Source organism: Tachysurus vachellii, chromosome 9 (genome assembly GCF_030014155.1).
Source record: "Tachysurus vachellii isolate PV-2020 chromosome 9, HZAU_Pvac_v1, whole genome shotgun sequence".
NCBI classification, from domain to species: Eukaryota; Metazoa; Chordata; class Actinopteri; order Siluriformes; family Bagridae; genus Tachysurus; species Tachysurus vachellii.
In genome coordinates, this window is record NC_083468.1 from 25,561,931 (window position 1) to 25,586,407 (window position 24,477).

Here is a 24,477-nt window from a genome sequence, read left to right on the forward strand (position 1 = left end):
CTAGCCTTGGCCTCTGTTGAGTTAGTGGGAGATTTGAAGTCTTTGTCGATCACCCCTGCCTGCCTAGAATTTTCCCCTGTCATGGCCAAGGTTATTCTGCACCCTGGGGCAGGATATGTCCCTAAGGTGCCCAGGAGGGCTGCCTTCCAGTCTTACTGCGGGCCTACTGTCCCCCGCCCCATGAGAGGCCTAGGAGAGGCTGCATTTGCTTTGCCCACTAAGGGCCTTGAGGACTTATGACCACTGCTCTAGCTCATGGAGTAACTCCTCTGCTCTTTTTGTCTGTCTTGGGCCGGAATAAGGGTAATCCAGGTTCCAAGCAGCGACTGGGTAGTGGAGGCCATTAGCTCAGGCCTATTAGGTGCATGGTCTTGACTCACCTCTCGGCATCAGGGCTAACTCCGCTAGGGGTATTGCCTCATCCAGTACCTTGGCCAGGCATGTTCCCTTTGAAAATGTTTGTGTTGCGGCAGGTTGGTCCTCTCCGCACACCTCTATCTGGTTCTATAACCTGGTCTTGGACCCCACTCCAGGGTCCCAGGTCCTGCAGGGCCTTGATGGTCTGTTCCCAGTCTGCTCGTGCTCTCTCACGGCCTCTGGCACAGTCATCGACCGGTGCGTGGCAACGTGGGTATTGGCATTCCCATAGCGTCAGCACTGACGCAGCGTTGAGTTCCCTCGAAAGGGAACTAAACCAGGTTACGTATGTAACCCGGTTCCCTGAGAAGTGAACGAGATTCTGCGTCGCTGGCCACACCCTGGGCATCCTCTCGTGCTTCCTTCAGACAAATAGAAGCTGGAGTAGTGTGACATAGATGCCCTTATATGGACTTGCTGGCGCGTAATCACTCCGTCACGTGTCCTTCCCGAGCCATTAAAATGGCGTGTGTGCACACAGAGCTTCAGACACAACTTCCTCACAGAAGCATTCCCATAGCGTCAGCACTTACGCAGCATCTCGGTCCCTTCTCAGGGAACCGGGTTACATACGTACATACATAACCCGGTGTAGTTTTATTAAGAAAATAACAGTAAAAACTGACACTAGGGAAAAAACTAAACAACAAAAATATAGGAGACAGCAAAACAGAAACTGAATACCAAAAACATAAAACAGGACAAATCCAGTTAATAATTCCATAAATCCATAAATAATGGTTAATAAATACAGACAATGACTTATCAAAAAAAAACACAAGACAGCAGGTATAAATGGTAGAGATAATTAGAGAAACATAAGAAACAGGTTTGCAGAGGCAGGAACAGGATAAGTCTTGGGCAGGGCAAACATACACAAGAACACAAAACAAACAAACGCACATGAACAGAATATAAACAAAGGGAATTGTATAAGACATCTATGACTTATAGATTTGTGTTGTTAGAATTTATATTCAGCTGTAGCCTGTAATAGAATAGAACACAATCAAATAAAATATTACTTCTGTTGTTTTCTGTTTATTTCTGTATATGTAACTGTCTTCTGAACAATTCCCAGATTATACAATAAGCACCTGTTCTGCCGGTCAAGTAATTTCACAAAATGAGAATAGGTTAGATTAGATTAAACTTTATTGTTATTGCATACTGGTACAAGGCAACAAAATGCAGTTATCATGTAACCAGAAGTCCAAATCTGAATTGCAGTATAGACATATTTACAATAAATAAATTTACAATACAATAAATAAATAAATAAATAACATACTCTATATATGAATGTTATGTGTGGCCAGGGTCGGTGGGAGGTTATTCCAGGACGACAGCTGGCAGGAAGGCTTTGATTGGGCACACACATTGTAGGCTTTGACGTGGGCTTCTGGTCTAGTGAATATGTTTCTTTTGAGAGTCTTTTGAGACTGTGCCAGGATGGAATTGGGAGGCATGAGTTGGTTTATGGTGTCAAGATGGCATGAAAGGTCATCACAGAGCCGATCGGCTCTATATGCTCACTATGCAAGTTGCATAGGGCCCCGCAAATTCCGCAAGGCCCCGCCTCCCCTGCCTCATTTTACAGCGCGTGTTAATGTTTACTGTGTAGATAGCAATATGAAGCGGAGCTGTACATCTGGCCATGAAAAGAGAAAAAAGAAACAAAATGTGAGTGAAATGCGAGAACAGCAATCATGTAAACTTGTGTTTTCTTAAAGTTTTGATGTCAGCAAGAGCAAATAACAGTAAAGTTAAGTTGATGTGATTCTGTCTCTATTCTCTATCTGACTAGCTAAATTAGCTGTGCAGTGCTGCCAGTGCATCTCTTGGCCTGTCTGTCTGTCACACAACAATTTATTGCGTGAACATTTGCGTGAATAAACGCCCAAGGGCAACGGTGTTTATAAACGGCAGCTTGATCGCCTGCACATGCGTTCATATGCGTGTGCAATCGTGCATGAAATGACGCACGCTTTCCAGCAGCAACATCTGTGTGGGGATCAGTACAAAAAGTAATGTGATAGCACTCCTAATTGACAATATTTATAGTCTCTCAATCAAGGTTACAACAACCTTAATGCAATATGGAAACCAACAAATTTACATTGGAGTGGGCATAATGCCCGGTCAATAAGAATGCACATCCCTCAGTAAATAATAACCATCAGGGATCAAGTATTGCTCTCATGCATACTATAAAACACAGTGATACGATATGGCAAGCTATTTTAGCTTTTATACATTCACATGATATGGATTTTTGATATCAAGAATTCAGTTTTTAATACTTAAAATTTAAATATTAAGAGTGTGATTTCTAGTAGTAACCATATTTTTTATATCAGGAATTACATTTTACACTTGATTATATCTGATATCTGATATCTGCTATTGCATATTCACTAGGAGCAAACTTTTTTAAAAAGGAGAGAGGTTTGTAGTGGGAGCAGTGGGGTGTCAAGTGTGAATGTGTGGCAAATGGTTTACATGGCTCACGGGTCAGGTAGGAGGGCTCCTTAGTAGAATTTTGCTTAGGGCCCCAGGGAGGTCAGGATCGGCACTGGGTCATCAGCTTTACTGTTTTTGCTTCCTGGTAAATAGGTTACTATAACCTGGAATTGTGGGAAGAACAGGGGGCCACCAGGCCTGGCAGGGTTTGTGGAGTTTTGGCACTTTAGATGTATTTGAGGTTCTTGTGATCAGTTATTAATTAGATTAGGTTTTTCAACCCTTCAATCCATCTATATGGCCTATTGTGTCCCAATGGTACACAATTTTTTGCTTTTACACAGAGGTGGTGCTGAGTCAGGCATATGAGGACGGTGAGGACATAGTAGACATGATCTTCCAGGTTGTGGTGTGGATCAGAATGTCATCAACCTTGACAATAACATAGCGGTTGATCAAGTATCTGAACACTCCATTAATAAAAGCCTGAAACACAGGTCAGGCATTGGTCAACCCTTTTGGCATCACCTGGTATTCATACTGTAGTACTCCCAGGTGATGTGGAAGGCAGTTTTTCATTCATCCCCATCTCTAATCTGCATCAAGTTGTGTGAGCTTCTTAGATCCAATTCTGGACCCCGGGACCAGAGGGAACGGCTACAAGTAACAGTGATAAAGTTGATAGTCCTCGATAGTCCCCCATCTTTTTTGTCCACAAAGAAGAATCCTGTGTTGGGGGGTGATGTAGAGGGTCGAATGTGCCCTGCCATCAATGCCTCTTCTATATATTCCTCAATGGCCTGGCTTTTTGGGAGTGACTCAACATTTGGGGAGTATTGCATTGGGTAGCACTTTAATCAGGCAGTCCCAGGACTGTTAAGGGGGAAATTAAGTTGCCTGTTCTTTGCTGAGGACTTCTTTGAGGAAAATGTTCTTTTTGGGAATTCTTTTGTTGTGAGGTTTGGGGCTTCCCATGGATGTAGTCAGGCAGGGTTGAGTAACATGATACTGCAGGCAGTGGTTCATGCAGAAGGGTGACCATTAATAGTCCCTTGTCCTGCCACAAAAGGAGAGGTTTGTGATGGTGAAGTCAATTCCTCTGTGTGAAATAATCCAGCTGTAAGGGTTATGAGGTGGTTTGATACATGATGAAGCCCTCCACAGCACTAACATGGAACAGGGTTGTACATGTGGTCATGGGCAACCAGAGCTCTTTAACAAGGTGGTGGTCAATCAAGTCCAATCTTGAATCCACTATAAATAAGAAACAAGAAATCTCCTGGTTTCTCGGGGCAGGTGGGATATTGATGTAGGCAGAGGCAAAATTGGTGTGCAGTGGTTCCCTTCTTGTCTGAGGTAGATTCCTGTATATGTCGGGTAGGTTTGTGTCGAGCCTCTGGCATGCTGTTGGTAGATCAGATTATCCAACTATTATTCAATTATTTTTGCCCATTCTTCTTTGCAAAATAGCTCTCTCTAACTCTGTCAGATTGGATGGCGAGCGTCTGTGAACAGCATTTTTCAAGTCTCGCCACAGATTCTCAATTGGATTTAGGTCTGGACTTTGACTGGGCCATTCTAACACATGAATATGCTTTGATCTAAACCACTCCATTGTAACTATGGCTGTATGTTTAGGGTCATTGTCTTGCTGGAAGGTGAACCTCTGCCCCAGTCTCAAGTCTTTTGCAGACTCTAACAGGCTTTCATCTAAGATTGCCCTGTATTTGGCTCCATCCATCTTCCCATCAACTCTGACCAGCTTCCCTGTTCCTGCTGAAGAAATGCATCCCCACAACATGATGCTGCCACCACCATGCTTGACGGTTCGGATGGTGTGTTCAGGGTGATGTGCAGTGTTTTGAATTTTGGCCAAAATGTTCAATTTTGGTCTCATCTGACCAGAGCACCTTCTTCCACATGCTTGCTGTGTCCCCCACATGGCTCCAAATTTTTTTGGCCAATTTTTTTGGCCAATTTCTTATGGCTTTCTTTCAACAATGGCTTTTTTCTTGCCACTTTTCCATAAAGACCAGATTTGCGGAGTGCACGACTAATAGTTGTCCTGTGGACAGATTCTCCCACCTGAGTTGTGGATCTCTGCAGCTCCTCCAGAGTTACCATGGGCCTCTTGGCTGCTTCTCTGATTAATCCTCTCCTTGAACGGCCTGTCAGTTTAGGTGGATGGCCATGTCTTGGTAGGCTTGCAGTTGTGCCATACTCTTGTCCAGAAATTGGTACAATGCAAAATATCTGTGACAAACTGAGCAGGTTAATGCTGTCCAAAATATTCCCCAAAACAGGACTTTTTTTTAGCAATTAATTTCAGCTTTAGCTTGTAATATACTAGCACAAATCAAATTGTTACTTACCAGCTTTTTTTTTTTTTACGTTTATCTCACATATGTTTCACATATGTCTCACATTACATTTATTATTCATAAGTGTCTTCTGAACAATTTCCAGACCATGGAATGGTTGTGAAGCTATCCCTGATGTGGGAATATCTTCTTAATCATTTGGGATAATGTTGCACTCAATAAGACTGGGTATAGAAATGCTGACTGTTTTATCCAGAAATTCCACCACTGTTATGTAGCTCTTCTACCCACAATCTTTTTTATTCCTGCACATGCCTTTAGTGAAACATATTCTGAATTACATTGTGATTTATAGTATTTTGTCTAATGTTTGACCCTCAAAGCATATCAAAGTGCAGAACAAACGATATTTGTAATTCAGGAAATCAACAACAGAAGTAATATTCTTCCTCACTGGAATATCCGACTTGGCCACAAGAAAGACCTTATCCTTAGTCAATGGGCGTACAGAATATACAACTTCAGTGCATTTGAAATTTATCGTTGTTGCAAAGGATTTGAATACTTATGTGTATGTGATTTTTCAGTTTTACCTTTTTCAAGCATTTGCAAACATTTTGATGTTGATTAACGAGAAAAAATTAATTTGAACAATTGTAGTGTCAGGCTGCAACATAAACTTGAAAAAAATCAAGGGGGTCTGAATAATTTCTGAATACACTGAATATACAGTATAAAGTTGTAGATAGTTATTGTTTGCCTGTGATTATGCAAAATTTGAGGCATGTCCTACTCTGACTATCAATTCAATACAAATATAAGTACAGAAATAACTGGGATATTACAGGGGGGTTTTAGATGATGTAATGCAAAATAATGAGCTAATACATAGGCATAAGTAATCACTACACCTTGACGTGTATTTATTGGGGGACTTAAAAAGGATTATATAACCCAGAGTTCTTTCTGCTTTGGGAGGGATGAGAATGAGTTTCTTGCACACATGGCTTCTGTTCACTCAGGTGAGAGCAGCTGATCCTCCATGCATCATCCAAGGACTGCCCAATCCTCCACAACTCAGTAGAGATGGGGATATACTGATTGGTGGGATTTTTAACTTACACACCAAATTGGAGCAGCCAGCACAAACATACACATCAGTGCCCAAGAAAGGAGAATGCATAAGGTGCGTGGGCATTATGAGAATTGGCTAAATGAATGAGGTTATGTTAAAAGCATATTTCTTAATTATTTGCATTGTAACTTTTTTCAAAATTTATTTTAATTTATATTGTGACTTTGTTCCAAAGTTTTAACCTTAGAGAATTTCAAAGTGCACAAACAATGATGTTTACAATTGAAGAAATTAACAACAGAAGTGATATTCTGCCTGGCATCAATTTAGGTTATAAAATTTATGATACATGTGGATCAGTTGAAATGACCACAAGAGCTGCCTTGTCATTAGTCAACGGTTATGGAGAAAATACAACTTCAGTGCACTGCTCCAAACCTGACACTGTTCAAGCAATTATAGGGCAAACATCATCTAGCCCCACTATTGCCATCTCTACTGCAGTGGGACCTTTGCAGATTCCTGTGGTAAATCTTAATTTCAAATTAAAAACATGCATTAAACTAAAATTAATTTTGCATTTGTATCAATTCTAATGAAATTAAAACATACGAAGTTGTATTATCTACAGTTTATACTTAAACCAATGACCTTTATTACAGGTTAGTCACTTTGCATCATGTGCATGTTTAAGTGACAAAAAAAAACACCCATCTTTCTTCAGAACTGTTCCCAGTGATTACTATCAGAGCAAAGCTTTGGCAAAGCTCGTCAAACATTTTGGATGGACCTGGGTGGGGGCCTTGTGCAGTGATAATGACTATGGGAATAATGGCATAAGTGCATTTATCAGTGCAGCCAAAGAAGAGGGAATCTGTATTGAGTATTCCAAAGCATTTATTAAGACAGACTCCAGAGAAAAAATTCTCAATGTAGTTGAGATTATCAAGGCTTCAACCTCCAAAGTGATTGTAGCATTTGTTGCATACTCTGACTTTGTTTTTCTTCTGAGGGAAATGGTCTTGCAGAACATGACTGGGTTTCAGTGGATTGGAAGTGAGTCCTGGATCTCCGATGTGAACACTGCCAATGCTGAATGGCAACATATTCTGAAGGGGTCTGTGGGATTTGCTATCCCCAAAGCTAGTATCAATGGCCTAGGGTCATTTCTGACTAAGCTCAATCCAGCTGATGTAAGTCTTCACAAAGAGGTTTTCGAGACTATATTTCAATGTAAATTTCTAACACAAGAGAATGCTGACATGAAACAGTTGTGCAAAGGCAATGAAAGCCTCTCTCAAGTTCCAAATATTTATACAGATGTTTCAGACTTACGAATTGCAAGTAATGTTTATAAGGCTGTATATGCTGTGGCATATGCCCTACATAACAGTTATGGCTGTTCAGAGAAGGAAAATGGACAAGAAGGTGCTATTGCATGTACAAAATTAGCAGATTACCAGCAACCCTGGAAGGTAAGTGTAACAAAATAGACTCAGTAAAAATATGTATTAACATTTATAACTGAGTATGCAATTCTTACTTTAGATAGTGAATGAGCTGAAGAAAATTCGTTTCACGACTACAACTGGAGAGGATGTATTCTTTGATGAGAATGGAGACCCAGCAGCACGCTATGAAGTGCTGAACTGTCAGCCAGGTAAAGATGGTCAAACAGTATTTGTTAAAGTGGGCTTCTATGATGCCTCTCTGCAAACACACCTTCAGCTGTTGTTTAACAACAACAGTATAGTCTGGGCCCACAGCAAACCACAGGTATATAAATAATAATAATAATAATAATAATAATAATAATAATAATAATAATAATAATATGTACAATAATAATTTTAGAGATGTATTATTAAAAGTATACTATAAAAATGATTTTCAGGTGCCAGTCTCTGTGTGCAGTAACAGTTGTACCCCGGGCTTCAGGAAGGCTGTGCAGAAAGGAAGGCCAATCTGCTGCTTTGATTGTATACCATGTGCAGATGGGGAAATCAGTAATATAACAGGTATAATGAAAAAGTGTTTTGTGTTAGTAATGTAGACAAGCCATTGAAGGATTAAAAACTTTCTTAGACTAATAAACAAAATATAATTCAATGTAACTACCTAAAGTGATTTTATTTTTCTTTAGATTCTATATCTTGCATCAAGTGCCCTCCTGAACTGTGGTCTAATGACAAGAGAGATACCTGTGTCTTAAAGTTGGTGGAATTCCTGTCATATGAGGAAATAATGGGAATCATTCTTGTATCATTTTCTTTGTTAGGAGCTTTGTTCACTATCTGTATTGCTGTAATTTTCTTTAAACACAAGGACACACCAATTGTTAGAGCAAATAATTCTGAGCTGAGCTTCCTGCTGCTCTTTTCTCTGACTCTGTGTTTTCTCTGTTCAGTCACATTCATTGGTCAGCCCTCTGAGTGGTCCTGTATGCTGCGTCACACAGCGTTTGGGATCACCTTTGTCCTCTGTATCTCCTGTGTTCTGGGGAAAACTGTAGTGGTGTTAATGGCCTTCAGGGCTACACTTCCAGGCAGTAATGTCATGAAATGGTTTGGGCCTCTACAGCAGAGATTCAGTGTACTCGCCTTCACTCTTGTACAGGTCATTATTTGTGTACTTTGGTTAACAATATCTCCTCCTTTTCCATATAATAATATGAAATACTACAAGGAAAAGGTTATATTAGAATGTCATGTAGGCTCAGTTATAGGTTTCTGGGCTGTTCTGGGTTATATAGGACTTTTAGCTCTTTTATGTTTTATCTTGGCTTTTCTGGCCCGGAAGTTGCCTGACAATTTCAATGAAGCCAAATTCATCACATTCAGCATACTTATATTCTGTGCAGTTTGGATCACATTTATTCCTGCTTATTTCAGCTCTCCTGGAAAATTCACTGTAGCTGTAGAAATATTTGCTATTTTAGCATCAAGCTTTGGTTTATTATTCTGCATATTTGTTCCAAAGTGTTATATAATTATAATGAAACCAGAAAAGAATACAAAAAAGCAAATGATGGGTAAAGCATCTGTGAAATGAATTGAGCGGTCCAGATCTTCGCCACTACAAATATCTGATTAAACTTTGCAAGGAACACTTAATAATATACTGTAAATGAAAGATTTACAACTTCAGTAACTGTGGTAAATAAGCTAAGTTATTTTATGTGTACTATTTACATATGGTTAGCGGTTAGTGAAGAATTATGATGACATAATCAATGTATTCCATTAAAATGATCATATTCCTTAAATGATGATTCTGTAATCTGTGCAATAGATATTAAGACACACTTTCTAAACAAGTGAATTGTCAAATTCCTATCATCAATAAAAGTAAATGTACAGATGCAGGGTAAGGTAATGTATTTCTGTTTTTAGCATTTTATTTCAACTGCAGCCTGTTATTAACTAAAATTAAATCAAATAAAATGTACCGATCCGATATTTTGATCCGACCCGTGGTCATGGGCGTCGGAACCATTATATGTGGGTGGGACAGGACCCACCCAGTTTTTAAGACCAATAATATTGGACCCACCCACTTTTACCATCTCTATTCAGCACATAATCTTTTTTTTTATTACTTTTCAGAACGCCGCCAGTTGAATCCATTCTGCTTGAGGAATTCCCTAATAAATTAAACTCCATTCCGCGTTTTACCTACAGCATTGACCAAGAGTTCTACACAGAAATCGAATCGGTATCGGTATCGGCCGATACTGGCAAACGCTGGTATCGGAATTGGATCGGAAGAGAAAAAGTGGTATCGGTACATCCCTAGTTAATATTTGAAGAGCAAGTGTATTAGTGAACACATAAAGGTTAAAGGTTAAATCCAAACGCAAAGTGAGTAAACAGGCCAAAGTCAAAAATACAGAAAAAATCAATATAAGTGTTAAGGCCAAGCAAGGGTCAGGCAGGGTCTGGGCTAGAGGATACAGTGTGTAACCTCTGGATCCACAATGATCTTCAGCCTGATGAAGTCATAATTGCAGCTGAATGAATGATTTATAAACTTTTGTCATCATATAACTAAATCTTCTGAATATTTATTGAAAATAAATTGTTTTTGTAATTGGTGGAACCTTGCCACTGTGTACCAACGTCAGGTTAATTTAGCTATAACTTGCAAATAGATGGCTATTCATGTATCTAAGTCATATTGATTGATTGTGAAAAGAGGTGGGCACACATTGGTAAACTGGATTTCTTCACTGTCATGAAGGAAATACAACAAACAAGTCTGCATTTCAATCTGATCAGACAAAAGTCATAAATATCAAGATAACCGGTAGAAAAAAATATTTGCTGGCCAGATTCACCTCATATCTTCATGAAAAAACCCTCTAAATGGCTGTGACATGTGAGATTATTTTCAGTCAGTCTGAGACAGGATTGTAGAATGGGAGGTCCTTTAGGCCATAGCTCATCATATTCTTCTCTGTGACCTTTATGATCAAAAATTTGCCATTTTGCCATTGAGGAAATAACCAAAAGAACCGATATTCTTCTTGGCATCCATATTATAAAATCTATGATGCTAGTGGATCAGTTGAAATGACCACAAGAGCTGCCTTGTGAGCATTCTTGCTCTTTTAAAAGACGCACCAACATGTATTCAGTCATAGAATGGTGGAAGAAAAAACAGAATGAGCTAAGTAACTTGTGTTATCAGGATCATTAAAGGCAAGTTTAGAAAATATTTTATTTGTTTCAGGGCAAGTGTTTCAGATCAATATGGGGTGCGGTTCATACATTAACCGCGAACCCCACTCTTCGCCACCAGATGTCACCCATCTTCAACAAGCTTCAAGAAGTGTTTCAGTACTGAATACAATAGTCCAGAATGCTTCAGAAAGTTACAGAAAGCCTTTATTTCGCACCACTAGGTGGACTCTCTAGAAGCGCCCAGTCAGCTATTTCACAGGTACCAAAAAAAGAAACATACATTACATTATGTGACCTACATTATAGTGTCAGAGTTATAATTAAAGTCATCAATAAGTGTAAAGAGGGGGGCACGGTGGCTTAGTGGTTAGCACGTTCGCCTCACACCTCCAGGGTTGTGGGTTCGATTCCCGCCTCCACCTTGTGTGTGTGGAGTTTGCATGTTCTCCCCGTGCCTCGGGGGTTTCCTCCGGGTACTCCGGTTTCCTCCCCCGGTCCAAAGACATGCATGGTAGGTTGATTGGCATCTCTGGAAAATTGTCCGTAGTGTGTGATTGCTTGAGTGAATGAGAGTGTGTGTGTGCCCTGCGATGGGTTGGCACTCCGTCCAGGGTGTATCCTGCCTTGATGCCCGATGACGCCTGAGATAGGCACAGGCTCCCCGTGACCCGAGATATAAGCGGTTCGGATAAGCGGTACAAAATGAGTGAGTGAGTAAGTGTAAAGAGTAAAAATCTTTTTTCTTCATGTATATGCTATTTTTTCCTTCACCCATTTCAGTTCATTTCAGCACCACTAGAGGGACACCAAACGCTGCTGAAATATATTTTTAAGGAAAAAACACCTTGGTGAAAATAATAAAAATAAATATAAATAATAAATGGAATCACAAAGTGTACTTGCTGTTTAATATACATACCCAAATTTTTGTAGAATGTCTATGAAATTATTTCCTGTTATGTTACAGCCTTCATGCTCATTAACATTATAGCAGTTATACAGCAGCAAATACAATAGTTTCTATCTTAAAGTTAACAGGACAAAATGTCAGCTTGTCATTTATGTGGAGTATCCAATGTATATGAATGAGAGCTTTAAATATAAACCTGTGATTTACTGTACAGAGCTTCTCCTACATAAAAATGTATCACCATCTGACCAATCAGAATTGAAATACTTTACACACCATCACAAATAGGTTTCAATATGACATAAGACCCTGAATGCAGCACATAACAAATTTGTCTTTCTTGTTTCCAGTATAATTACTAATTCACTCATTCACCTAGATTTTGTATGTGCCTACACCTGGGCAAAATGGTTCGGTACTATACCCCAATTATTAAAGAAATTTAGTCTGATTTCTCTTTATTATTGAAGAAGGCCAAAGTGAACTTGACAATATGTGAGTCATAATGCTTAGCTCCTAGAAAGATAAATATAGAACAGGAAATAACGTTGTTTACCGCCTTCTGTAAAAACAAAGTAATTATCCATGATGTCACAGTGATTGCTTAATTTGGTTTAATTGCCCCCTAGTTTCTAGGGACGAATGACAGATTGAAGAAATGAATAATAAATAATTTTTTTACACATTAAGGTTAGACAGACTGAAGGAGATTAATTCTTTTTTAAAAGATATTTTTTCAATTATTTTGACCTATGGGTCAAATACATCCAACTTTCCCTGTATGAAGAGTTAGACAGAGAGAAAAAAGATTCTGCTCATAAGTTGTTTTGATGAACCTGAAAATTGCTCCACAAGGACTTTCCAAAATGACCCCAAATGTTTTTTTGCTCTGGGCAAATTTACCTGTACTAAACAGGAACGCTTCTCACTACCTGTCTCTGCAGAAGATGCAAGGCCTTGCATTTTTCTTCCTTTCACTCATTCTGTCTTTCCTCATATCTCTGCTTAGGTGATGGCTGTGGATGCCTGGCTGTGGGCACTAGGGTTCCTTATTTTGCCGGTCTGGGTGCACTCTGTGGGACTTTCCTGTACTCTGCAGACCAGACCCATCTCCAGGAGCCTGTATAAGGAAGGGGATGTGATTATCGGGGGTCTCTTTCCAATTTATGTTGAAGCCCCTGAACCAGATCACATGTTTATACAGAAAGTGCAGGGAGCCCATTGTCAGAGGTGAGAATTATGTGTCCTCAGGATGAAAAAAAATATCATAGAAATAGGATGAGGTAAGATTGTGTAAGATGTGTGAGATGGAGTGCAAAATGATTTGTTCTAAGACTACAGTATGTGTTGGTTTAATTGTGTAATCTGTTAGCTTTCAATGTGCCAAAAACCCTTAATGACATTCCTCCAAATTTATGTCATTTTATTTTCATTTAGTTTACCAAAACTGTCTTTGCTATTTTCAAATGTATATAAATAATAATTGTTTCTAAAATTTCTCTTTTTGTTTATCTCTGCCTCAGTGTTGAATTAAGATCTTACCACTGGCTGCAAACCATGATCTTCACAGTGGAGGAAATTAACCGGAACTCATCTCTGTTGCCCAATTTCACGCTGGGCTACCTGGCTGCAGATACATGCTTGGCTGAGAGCAGTACACTGAGTGCTGCTCTGGCAATGGTGACAGGACTGGAGGAGAGAGTGACTGGGGAACAGTGTACAACAGCTCCCAATGTTCCTGTCATTATTGGAGATGCACGCTCCTCTGCTTCCATATTGGTAGCTGATACCTTGAGTGTTTTTGACATCCCTATGGTAATTTTTTTTTTATCGGTTAACTCTTTTACAAAGCTTTCACTCTAAAGTAAAGACTAATTTAGTTAATCTGCTCTTGTCTCTCCAGGTTAGCTACTTTGCCTCTTGTGCATGTCTCAGCGATCGTACTAGGTATCCCACCTTTCTCCGCACAGTTCCTAGTGATGCCTTCCAGGCTAAAGCCATGGCCCGTCTGTTGAACTTGATGGGCTGGACTTGGGTTGGGGTTGTCTCAGGAGATGATGTTTATGGGAAAAGTGGTGTGCATCTCCTGTTGATGGAACTAAAGGGTTCCGGTGTATGTGTAGACTACCATGAAGTCATCCCCAAATCCCATGTACCCAGTAGGATTCAACGCATTGTGGAGAGAATTCAGAGTTCCAAGGCTCGGGTGGTAGTAACTTTCGCTATCGGGCCTGACACGGAGGTCCTGCTCAGAGAAGTGGTGAGGATGAATGCCACTGACAGGCAGTGGATTGCCACTGAAGCATGGAGCACCTCTACACACTACTCTGCTTGGAGTGGCATCTCCTTAGCAGGGACCCTTGGTTTTGCTCTGAGACGGGTTGATATCCAAGGTCTGGGAACCTATTTGACCCAGTTAAGCCCAGAAGAACACTTATTGGAGCCACTGGTGCAGAGTGTTTGGGAGGATGTTTTTGGATGTAGATTTTGGGAGCAAATTCAATCACAACCTTCAAGACCACAGTGCACAGGACTGGAAAAAGTAAAACATGGAGAGACGTATTTTGATGTAATGTATAATGTCTATAAAGCTGTGTATGCTATTGCAAATGCTATTCAGGACATGTTGGCATGCGAGCCTGGAAAAGGACCTTTCGGGAATGGAGACTGCCCTGATATTAAACCAATAAAACCTAAACAGGTGAAGAAAATTCTTGTTCTTTGTTATTTGTGCTTGTATGACCTTAATGAAAGTATTAGGTAATACAGTGTAATTGTTTGGGTTTGTTTTTAGCTTCTACACTACCTGAAGTCTGTCAAGTTCACAACACCAGTGGGTGAAATGGTTAGTTTTGATGAAAATGGGGATCCATCTGCCTCATATGACATCATTAACTGGCATGTAGGGGCGGACGGAAAAGTGGAGTTTGTTAAAGTAGGACAGTTTGATGCAGCAAGAGGACCACAGCAAGACTTTCAGCTGGATCTCAGGAGAGTGTTCTGGGGAGGAGGCTGGGGTGACAACGTATGTATATACATTTTAGTTCTATTTCAAGTTCTAGCAGTATCAGCCATCACCGACACAGACAGTTGTATCAGTGATACATTTGTTGTGTTGTAATTTTAAGCTTGATGTATGGCATTTATTCAACAAACCAAAGAACAACGGAATCGTGTGTGTGTGTGTGTGTGTGTGTGTGCAAAACGATTATTAACTCTAGGGAAAATAAATTGCCTTCCAAGTGTGTAAGAGGTGTTTCATAATTAGGAACCAGTGATTAATCATCTTACACCTGAAAAAGGTCTTATGATTCCTATTCTGTTCCATAACAATTTATATTAAAAAATATAAAGTTATGTCCTTTGAAATGTTTCTGTGAATGAGTGGAAAATTTCATCTCTGCTATTCAGGTCCCAGTGTCTGTATGCAGTGACAGCTGTCTTCCAGGCACCAGGAAGGCTGTACAGAAAGGAAAGCCTCTCTGCTGCTATGACTGTATACCATGTGCATCAGGGGAGATCAGCAATGCTACTGGTAATGTACATAGCGTTCAAAGTGCAGTTTTGTGTGTTTTAGAACTGTCTACACAGCAAGCACTATAGCAGGTCAACACTCAACTTAGCATCGTAGCAACCAATTGTTATTATTTACCCTTAAAAACCAATGAAATGCCATTAAAATAAAGGTTGATTGCATTCCCCTGGGCATTCGTGTCCCACTGATATTACATGTATTGATACAAATATGTATGTAATGTAAATGTAATAGACATTAGACAAATGAAGAGTATCTTTCATCACAAAATATTATTGTAAATGTCTGGAAAACCTACAACAATAAGGAAGTCTACAACGCTAAAACCAACTATAACGATCATATAATATAATAATAAAATCATATTATGTTGCCTTTTTTCCCATGAGGCACCATTACAGGGTGTTGTACAAGGACCGTTATCTGAGTACATTTACCGCTATAAGTAAGTTATATTCTCATCAGGAATCTGTATCATTTCTATTTTTGTGAAGAGCAAGAGAAGAGAAAAAAGAAGCGGTTTATTAATAATATTGTGATATTGACCATCAAGGTAGAAAATAAATGATAAATAAATTCAAAATAATTAAATGTAATAATTTACTAATTATTATTTTGAGTAAATTATTAGAATGTAATTAATGTCCCAAGCCTGCATAAATAAATGTGAGGGTTGCCCCAGGAAGGGCATCCAGCCTAAAACCTGTGTGAATCAAATACAGGACCAACTGATCCACTGTGGTGACACCGTAAAATTGTCATTATACAAATTATCTTCGCCTCGAATCAGGCTTAATTCTAATAATCATGTTTCTTTCTAGACTCTACAGAGTGCATAAAGTGTCCTGAGAGGTTTTGGTCCAACACTGAGCGTACAGAGTGCATCCCAATGATAGTGGAGTTCCTGTCCTTTCAAGATAACATGGGCATCATCCTTACAGTGCTTTCAGCTTCTGGAGCAGCTCTTACTGTTACCGTCCTGGCTGCCTTTTTCCGTCATCGAGACACACCCCTGGTCCGTGCCAACAACTCTGAACTGAGCTTTCTGCTGCTGCTGTCACTTAAATTCTGCTTTCTGTGTGCACTGGCTTTTATTGGCCGGCCAGCGCCGTGGTCTTGCATGCTACGCCATACACTGTTTGGGATCAGTTTTGTGGTGTGTTTGGCTTGTGTGCTCAGTAAGACAGTGGTTGTGCTTGTGGCCTTTAGAGCAACTCTGCCAGGCTCAAATATGATGCGGTACTTTGGTCCTGTTCAGCAGAGGGCAGGTATTTTCCTCTGTACACTGATACAGGTGGGAATCTGTGTGCTGTGGCTGGTTCAGGCACCTCCTTTGCCCACTGAAAGTGCAGGAGGTGAGCTTGGAGCACGGGTGGTGCTGCTATGTGCAGTAGGCTCAGTGGCAGGTTTCTCCCTGGTTCTGGGTTACATTGGTCTACTGGCTGCTGTCTGCTTCCTGCTGGCCTTCTTCGCTCGGAAGCTTCCGGATAATTTTAACGAAGCAAAGTTCATCACTTTCAGCATGTTGATATTCTGTGCTGTGTGGATCGCATTTGTTCCAGCGTACGTCAGCTCTCCTGGGAAGTACACGGTAGCCGTGGAGGTCTTTGCCATCCTAGCATCGAGTTACGGCCTTCTGCTGTGTATCTTTGCCCCAAAGTGTTACATCATCCTACTCAGACCAGATAAGAACACAAAAAAGAACATGATGGCCAAATAGTTGAAAAAAGTACTAAAGACATTTGGGACATATTGCAAAATGATCAGTAATAATTCTGATTATAATAATTATCAATAATATTAATAGTTTAGATTTAGGATTGTTGAAGGCTTACAATGTGTAACAAATGTAAGCCCATTGATAAAATCTATTGTGGGACCATGGATCTTGAGGGAAGGCTAAGGGAAGTAGCCCACCTTCTGCCAGGGTCCTGTGAACACTGGGTTTGCCACAGGCTATTGAGCTAATTATTACATTAAAAGGATGTTCAGTTTGTTCCAGCAAGTTGTACCATTTCTCTAAGTCAATTACAAATCTAGAAGTTCTATATTTACAATGTCATAGTTACTTTCTGAAACTGTGTCAGTTTGCTGTAAACGAAAGTTACTGTATGAGTTTGATGGGTGAGAGGTGTTACTATGGATCTAAATCCACAAATAATGTAAATAAATTGTCCACATTTCTTGGCAACAAAATCAAATCAGCCATATCAGAAATTTATTGTAATACACACAACGCCATATCATACACTTATTGTTCAGGCACAATGGCAGGAGAGGTTCTAGCCCTTTTTTAGGGTGGCTTCAGCCCCCTGTCTGTGATCTCAGCCACCCTATAACTAAAAGTATAATTTTTACTTTCATAAATAAACAGTTAAAATTACGTTAAAATGCAGGACATGTCGTAAATGGGAAAGAAAATTATTTATCAGTTTGATCCAAGAGCATTTTTTTTTTTGCTTTGCTTTTACACGCGTGCGTTGTAGTCGTTCAATAGTGCGTCTTCAGCTGTCTGCTTTATTTGAATGGAGAAGCACATATGCGGCTCGCATGGCAGTAAATAATACGATGATATGATCATGTGGTTAAAATGTATTTTTCATTTAAATAACATTAAAAACAATCAGGGAAGCATAGAAAAACGAATGTGCTCTATTACAAATAATAATATATATTTATATATATTATTTGACTCGTCACTGACTCACTGCGTTCTGCGCAATAGCCAGTTTTTGGCGGCCTGCCAGAAGCTAGTTTGTGTTTCATGCTAGTTAACAACTTGTGTTTACTGTACACACGGACTAAAAAATGGATCGATTTCTTATCAAACAATCCCGCGCACAAAATGAACGGCAACAAAGCAATGTGACAGTGACAAAAGAGGTAACTGATGGGGAGCATGCATCATCCGCAACTCGAGTAATTATTGTATTGCAATATTGTACATTGTATTTAAGCAGATAAGCTATTTAAGACTGAATAACTTGGCATACTTTGCGGTGAAAGTGGCTCTCCTATTGACTTTGTCCTATCAGTGTGGCTCACATGAAAAAAATAGTGAAGACCACTGATCTATAACGTTAATCGACGGAAAGCCGCAAAGACGGCAACCAAAAGCAGTGAAATGTCACTATTCTTATTACCAGAGTTATAGCACAAACAAAATATTAATGCAAACAATCCATTCAATACTAAATAAAAATAACATTTATTGATTTGGTCTTTGTCTTGTGAATATTTGTTTATTAATGACTGCATTCATTGGACACACTGTTTGTAGAGAATGCAAACTGATCTGATTCAAGACTGGCATCATTACATCATGCATAAAATTTTGGTGTCCACTTTTGCCATTTTAAACAATACCATAACTTTTGGCTTACTATGTAGTCATATAATATATAATATAAAACTCTTCTGTTTTAAATTCTCACTGAGGGCTAAAACCCCCTAAAGATGAGACCCTAGAACCGTCCCTACACAATGGTAAGATTTTCATGGACAATCTTCCCAACATTGCACCAACATTCAATTTTAATCTGGCTTCATGAACTGAACTGATGAGAAGCTTTTAAATGATATGTTATAGATTAAAAGTCAGACAGCAGGAACCACATCTATATGATTTAAATCTATAAGTAAATCTATGTGAAAATTGATCCGATGAATTTTAGCTGTGTGTCTTACAAACAGCACTAAAACAAGACGATAGGGCTGTGCAGGTTTTGGCAAAGCAGATCTAGCACTAAGAGGACATAATGGTTATGAGTACAATCTTCACCAGCTACCAAAATACATGGTATTTAGGACTATATAAGGACTACTGACACATTTATTTTACTTAGTAATTTAAAGCTGTAACGATACATATTTCCTGTAACAATTACACACACACGGTAGAATTACTACATAACAAAATGTATGTTCATTTGAAGCCTATTACATTCCTAAATTGGTACAGTATTTCATTTGAATTAGTATCTCATATCTGTTCTTAAGTGAGGGTTTGAAAATGAAATTAGAGGCAGGGTCTTTTAACAGAGTTACTGATAGCTCTGTCTCTGTCGCTTACCCAGATACAATAGTGCTATTTTCTGATTGGCTGTTGTGTAGCCTCTTTTTTTGATTGGCTGATAAGTGTCAGGCTCGACTAGACTAAGAACTCCAGGGGAGACACGCTTGATTCCTGCCCGGTTCTATAGAGACAGCGGTGCGGACTGATATATTTTGGGTGCTGCGGCATATTTCTTTGTGAGAAATACAATGTGTGGCAAGAAAGCATGAGAAAAGACCCAAATGAGGGACTGCCACGCTAGATGCGTGACACTTGAGAGACCTGGATAAACTGTGGTTCTGTCACGATCAGTGTACCTGCCTCACCTCCCGACCAGCAACGGAGAGAAGCATCTCCGGAATATTAACTGGTTCCGGACTACACACCCCAGTCAGTCTGAGCGTTTCCTATTTGTTTGTTTCCGGTTTTTGATTCAGTTTCTGTCTCTCAATTCCCTGATTGTTTGCCACCTGCCCTGACCTTTGCCCGTTCTCTCGTTACTGATTTTGCCTGCCCTCCGATATCGTCTCTGCCATGATTGACTTTGCCTGTCTGTTTCTGTATTTGTGAATAAACTGCGCTGCACATGGTTTACCAGCCGTATGACTCCTCCTTACAGATTCGAAGTGTTCATATTATTATTCACATTGTCATTTCAATTGGTTTACAACAATTTATTACCCATCTGTTTGGGTTCTTCAGAATCCTGACCATATTTTGTAACAAATCATGGTCAAACCCCACCTGCCTATTTGTACTGTATGCCATTGTTATTTATAGTAACGACCAGAGATGGAGGACTCGAGTCATATGACTTGACTCGAGTCGGACTTAAGTCGCACAGTTGAGACTTGAGACTTGCTTGACAAATATTAAAAAAAGACTCGACTTGACTTTGACTTGACATACATGACTTGAGACTTGACTCGGACTTGAGTTAAATGACTCGAAATAACATGGTTTTTTTTTTGTTTATTTTTTAAAATCTGTTTTTAAACGCACGCAAGAGCGTAATCTAATCACATGACGCAGCAGGCAAGCAGAGGGAGCGCGCGCACTAACTAATAAACCTTAACAGTCGTGACGAAACATGGAAGGCGCTACACCAAAAATAATTAAGTCCGGGTACCGGGATTTTGTGCAAGATGAGAAGAGAAGAACAGCAGTATGCGACCACATCGCTCACAATTGAGTGACAAAGTTCAAATTTTTTATCAAATTTAATTTTTTGCAAGCGCAATGTAGTGTAAATGGTTGGTCACTGTTTATGTTGAAATGTCAGCTGTTTTGCAATAGCACTTATAATTGGTCTTCAGTGTTAGGCTTTGAGTGAAAAGCGTATGGATCGTTTATGGGGATGCACATATAATCCTGTCCAATCTTGTCACTCCCAAAGAAAACCTCAACATCTTCAGTTCGGCTACCTCTAGCTCCGACTCCTGTCTCTTCTTCAGTGACACTGTCTCTAAACCATACAGCATGGCCGGTCTCACCACTGTCCTGTACACCTTCCCCTTGATTCTTGCTGACACTTTCCTATCACACAGAACTCCTGACACCTTTCTCCACCCAATCCAACCTGCCTGCACTCGCTTCTTTACTTCTTTCCCACTCTCTCCATTACTCTGGACTGTTGACCCCAAGTACTTAAACTCCTGTACCTTCTTCACCTCTTCACCCTGTAACCTTACTGTTCCACTTCCCTCCCGTTCATTCACACACATGTACTCAGTCTTACTACGACTGACTTTCATTCCTCTTCTCTCCAGTGCAAACCTCCACCTCTCCAGGTTTTCCTCCACCTGCTCCCTGCTCTCACTACAGATCACAATGTCATCTGCAAACATCATCGTCCAAGGAGACTCCTGTCTGACCTCCTCTGACAACTGGTCCATCACTATAGCAAACAGGAAGGGGCTCAGAGCCGATCCCTGATGCAGTCCCACCTCCACTGTGAACTCCTCTGTCTGACCTACAGCACACCTCACCACTGTCCTGCTCCTCTCATACATGTCCTGCACCACTCTGACATACTTCTCTGCTACTCCTGACTTCCTCATACAGTACCACAGCTCTTCTCTTGGCACCCTGTCATACGCTTTCTCTAAGTCTACAAACACACAGTGCAACTCCCTCTGACCATCCCTATACTTCTCCATCAACATTCTCAGAGCAAAAATTGCATCTGTTGTGCTCTTTCTGGGCATGAAGCCATACTGCTGCTCACAAATTTTCACCACCTTCCTTAACCTAGCTTCCACTACTCTTTCCCACAACTTCATTGTATGGCTCATCAACTTTATCCCCCTATAGTTGCTGCAACTCTGCACGTCACCCTTATTCTTAAAGATCGGCACTAACACACTCCTTCTCCATTCCTCAGGCATCCTCTCACTTTCTAAAACCCTGTTGAACAAACTAGTTAAAAATTCCACTGCTGCCTCTCCTAGACACTTCCAGACCTCTACCGGGATGTCGTCAGGACCAACTGCCTTTCCACTTTTCATCCTCTTCAAAGCCTTCCTGACTTCATCCTTTCTAATCTTATCTACTTCCTGTTCCACAGAGTTCACCCCTTCTACTCTTTTTTCCCTCTGATTTTCCTCATTCATCAGCTCCTCAAAGTATTCCTTCCATCTCCTCTGTACACTCTCCTCACTTGTGAGCACCCTTCCATCTCTATCCTTAATAATTCTAACTTGCTGCACATCCTTCCCATCTCGATCCCTCTGTCTAGCTAACCTGTACAAGTCCTTCTCTCCTTCTCTAGTGTCTAACCTAGTGTACAACTCGTCATATGCCTTCTGCTTGGCCTTAGACACTTCCCTCTTCACTCTGTGCTGTAACTCCTTGTATTCCTGTCTATTCTCTTCAGTCCTGTCCATATCCCACTTCTTCTTGGCTAATCTCTTCCTCTGGATACTATCCTGAACTTCCTCATTCCACCACCAAGTCTCCTTATCTTCTTTCCTCCTTCCAGATGACACACCCAGCACCTTTCTCCCTGTCTCCCTGATCACTTCTGCTGTAGTTTCCCAGTCATCTGGCAGCACTACCTGACCACCCAGAGCCTGCCTCAACTTCTGTCTAAATTCCTCACAACATTCCTCCTTTCTCAGCTTCCACCACTTAGTTTTCTTCTCTATCTTTGACCTCTTCCTCTTACAGACCATCAGAGTCATCCTACACACCACCATCCTATGCTGTCTGGCTACACTCTCTCCCACTACCACTTTACAGTCACTAATCTCTTTCAGATTGCCTCTTCTACAAAGGATGTAGTCTACCTGTGTTCTCCTACCTCCACTCTTGTAAGTCACTCTATGTTCCTCCCTCTTCTGAAAATAAGTGTTAACCACAGCCATGTCCATCCTCTTAGCAAAGTCTACTACCATCTGTCCTTCAAGGTTCCTTTCCTTAACTCCAAACTTGCCCATCACTTCCTCATCACCTGTGTTCCCCTCACCAACATGTCCATTAAAATCCGCTCCTATCACCACTCTCTCACCCTTGGGAATACTCTCAATCACCTCATCGAATTCACACCAGAATCTCTCTTTCTCCTCTAACTCACAACCTACCTGCGGGGCATAACCAGTAACAACATTCAACATCACCCCTTCAATCTCTAACTTCAGACTCATCACCCTGTCTGACACTCTCTTCACCTCTAGAACATTCCTCACAAACTCCTCCTTCAGGACCACACCTACCCCATTTCTCTTACTATCCACACCATAATAAAACAGCTTGAATCCTGCTCCTATACTACGAGCCTTGCTACCCTTCCACTTGGTCTCCTGTACACACAGTATATCCACCTTCCTTCTCTCCATCATATCAGCCAGCTCTCTACCTTTCCCTGTCTATAAAAAACATAAATATAACTATAAAAATAAAAAACTTCAGAGTTGCAAGCAGAGCCATATTCTTGTCTCGCATGCACACGCACACACATTCAATTTAAAGGGATAGTTCACCTAAAAATAAAAAAATTCTGTCATCAATTTCTCACCCTCATGATGTTATAAACCTGTATAAATTTCTTTGTTTTGATGAACACGGAGGAAGATATTTTAAGGAATGTTTGTAACCAAACCATTCATGAGCCCCATTCACTTCCATAGTATTCTTTTTTCCCCACTATGGAAGTGAATGGGGCTCATGAATGGTTTGGTTACAAACATTCCTCAAAATATCTACATGTGTGTTCATCAAAACAAAGAAATTTATACAGGTTTGTAACATCATGAGGATGAGAAAAAGATGATAGAATTTTCATTTTTAGGTGAACTATCCCTTTAATTAATAAATTACACTCACTCCAATCATCTCTCTCTCTCTCTCTCCAATAGTTCATTCACTTCAAGGTTTGTGTGATTCAATAATTTACGTTTTTTGATTGACGTGATTGATTGTTGTTGTTATTATTGTTGTTGTTAAAAAGGAAGGATCTAATTTAAGGATGTGTTCATGTCCATTAAAAGGGAATGCCTGTTCAAAAAATGCCATTTGGTTGCACAGAAACCATTGTACTTTTTTATATATATACTTTTCCATGGTCTTCTGCCATGTTTGAGGCATATTGAAACCTTTCATGCTTTTATGTTGGCCTTATTTCTGTTACATTTACATCTTTGTAGGCTTTGTAGTTTTGATTTTTATTCATTTTTAGATTTATATTGTATTTACAACTCACCTGTATGTGGACACCTTTTAAAAATAAATGCATATAATCATTTTTTGTTGCAAATAAAACTCTCATAGTCCATAAATACTGTAGATTTAACTTTGTTTAATATATACATTTAGTTAAATCATCAAACTTGTATGACTTGCCAGTGACTTGCTTTACTCAAGCTACGACTTGACTTGACTTGCTTGACATAAAGCAATGACTTGACTTGACTTGACTTGACTTTAACAAAGAATGACTCGCTTGAGACTTGAAGGTTAAGACTTGAGACTTACTTGTGACTTGCACACGTGTGACTTACTCCCACCTCTGGTAACGACAGAC

General features: G+C 40.0%; 2 protein-coding genes across 2 annotated transcripts; both read left to right on the forward strand.

Moving 5' to 3' along the window:
* Positions 1-6,250: 6,250 nt before the first annotated feature.
* LOC132851722 (extracellular calcium-sensing receptor-like) lies at positions 6,251-9,327 on the forward strand. Its single transcript, XM_060878708.1, has 6 exons — positions 6,251-6,387; positions 6,512-6,803; positions 6,939-7,751; positions 7,825-8,052; positions 8,171-8,294; positions 8,420-9,327. Exons 2-6 carry the CDS (start codon positions 6,546-6,548, stop codon positions 9,325-9,327), a joined length of 2,331 nt encoding a protein of 776 aa, XP_060734691.1. The 5' UTR covers positions 6,251-6,387; positions 6,512-6,545.
* Positions 9,328-12,958: 3,631 nt separating this feature from the next.
* LOC132851723 (extracellular calcium-sensing receptor-like) lies at positions 12,959-17,123 on the forward strand. The gene is made up of 6 exons (XM_060878709.1): positions 12,959-13,098; positions 13,392-13,683; positions 13,772-14,569; positions 14,663-14,893; positions 15,280-15,403; positions 16,225-17,123. Exons 1-6 carry the CDS (start codon positions 13,061-13,063, stop codon positions 17,121-17,123), a joined length of 2,382 nt encoding a protein of 793 aa, XP_060734692.1. The 5' UTR covers positions 12,959-13,060.
* The last annotated feature ends 7,354 nt before the right edge of the window (positions 17,124-24,477 follow it).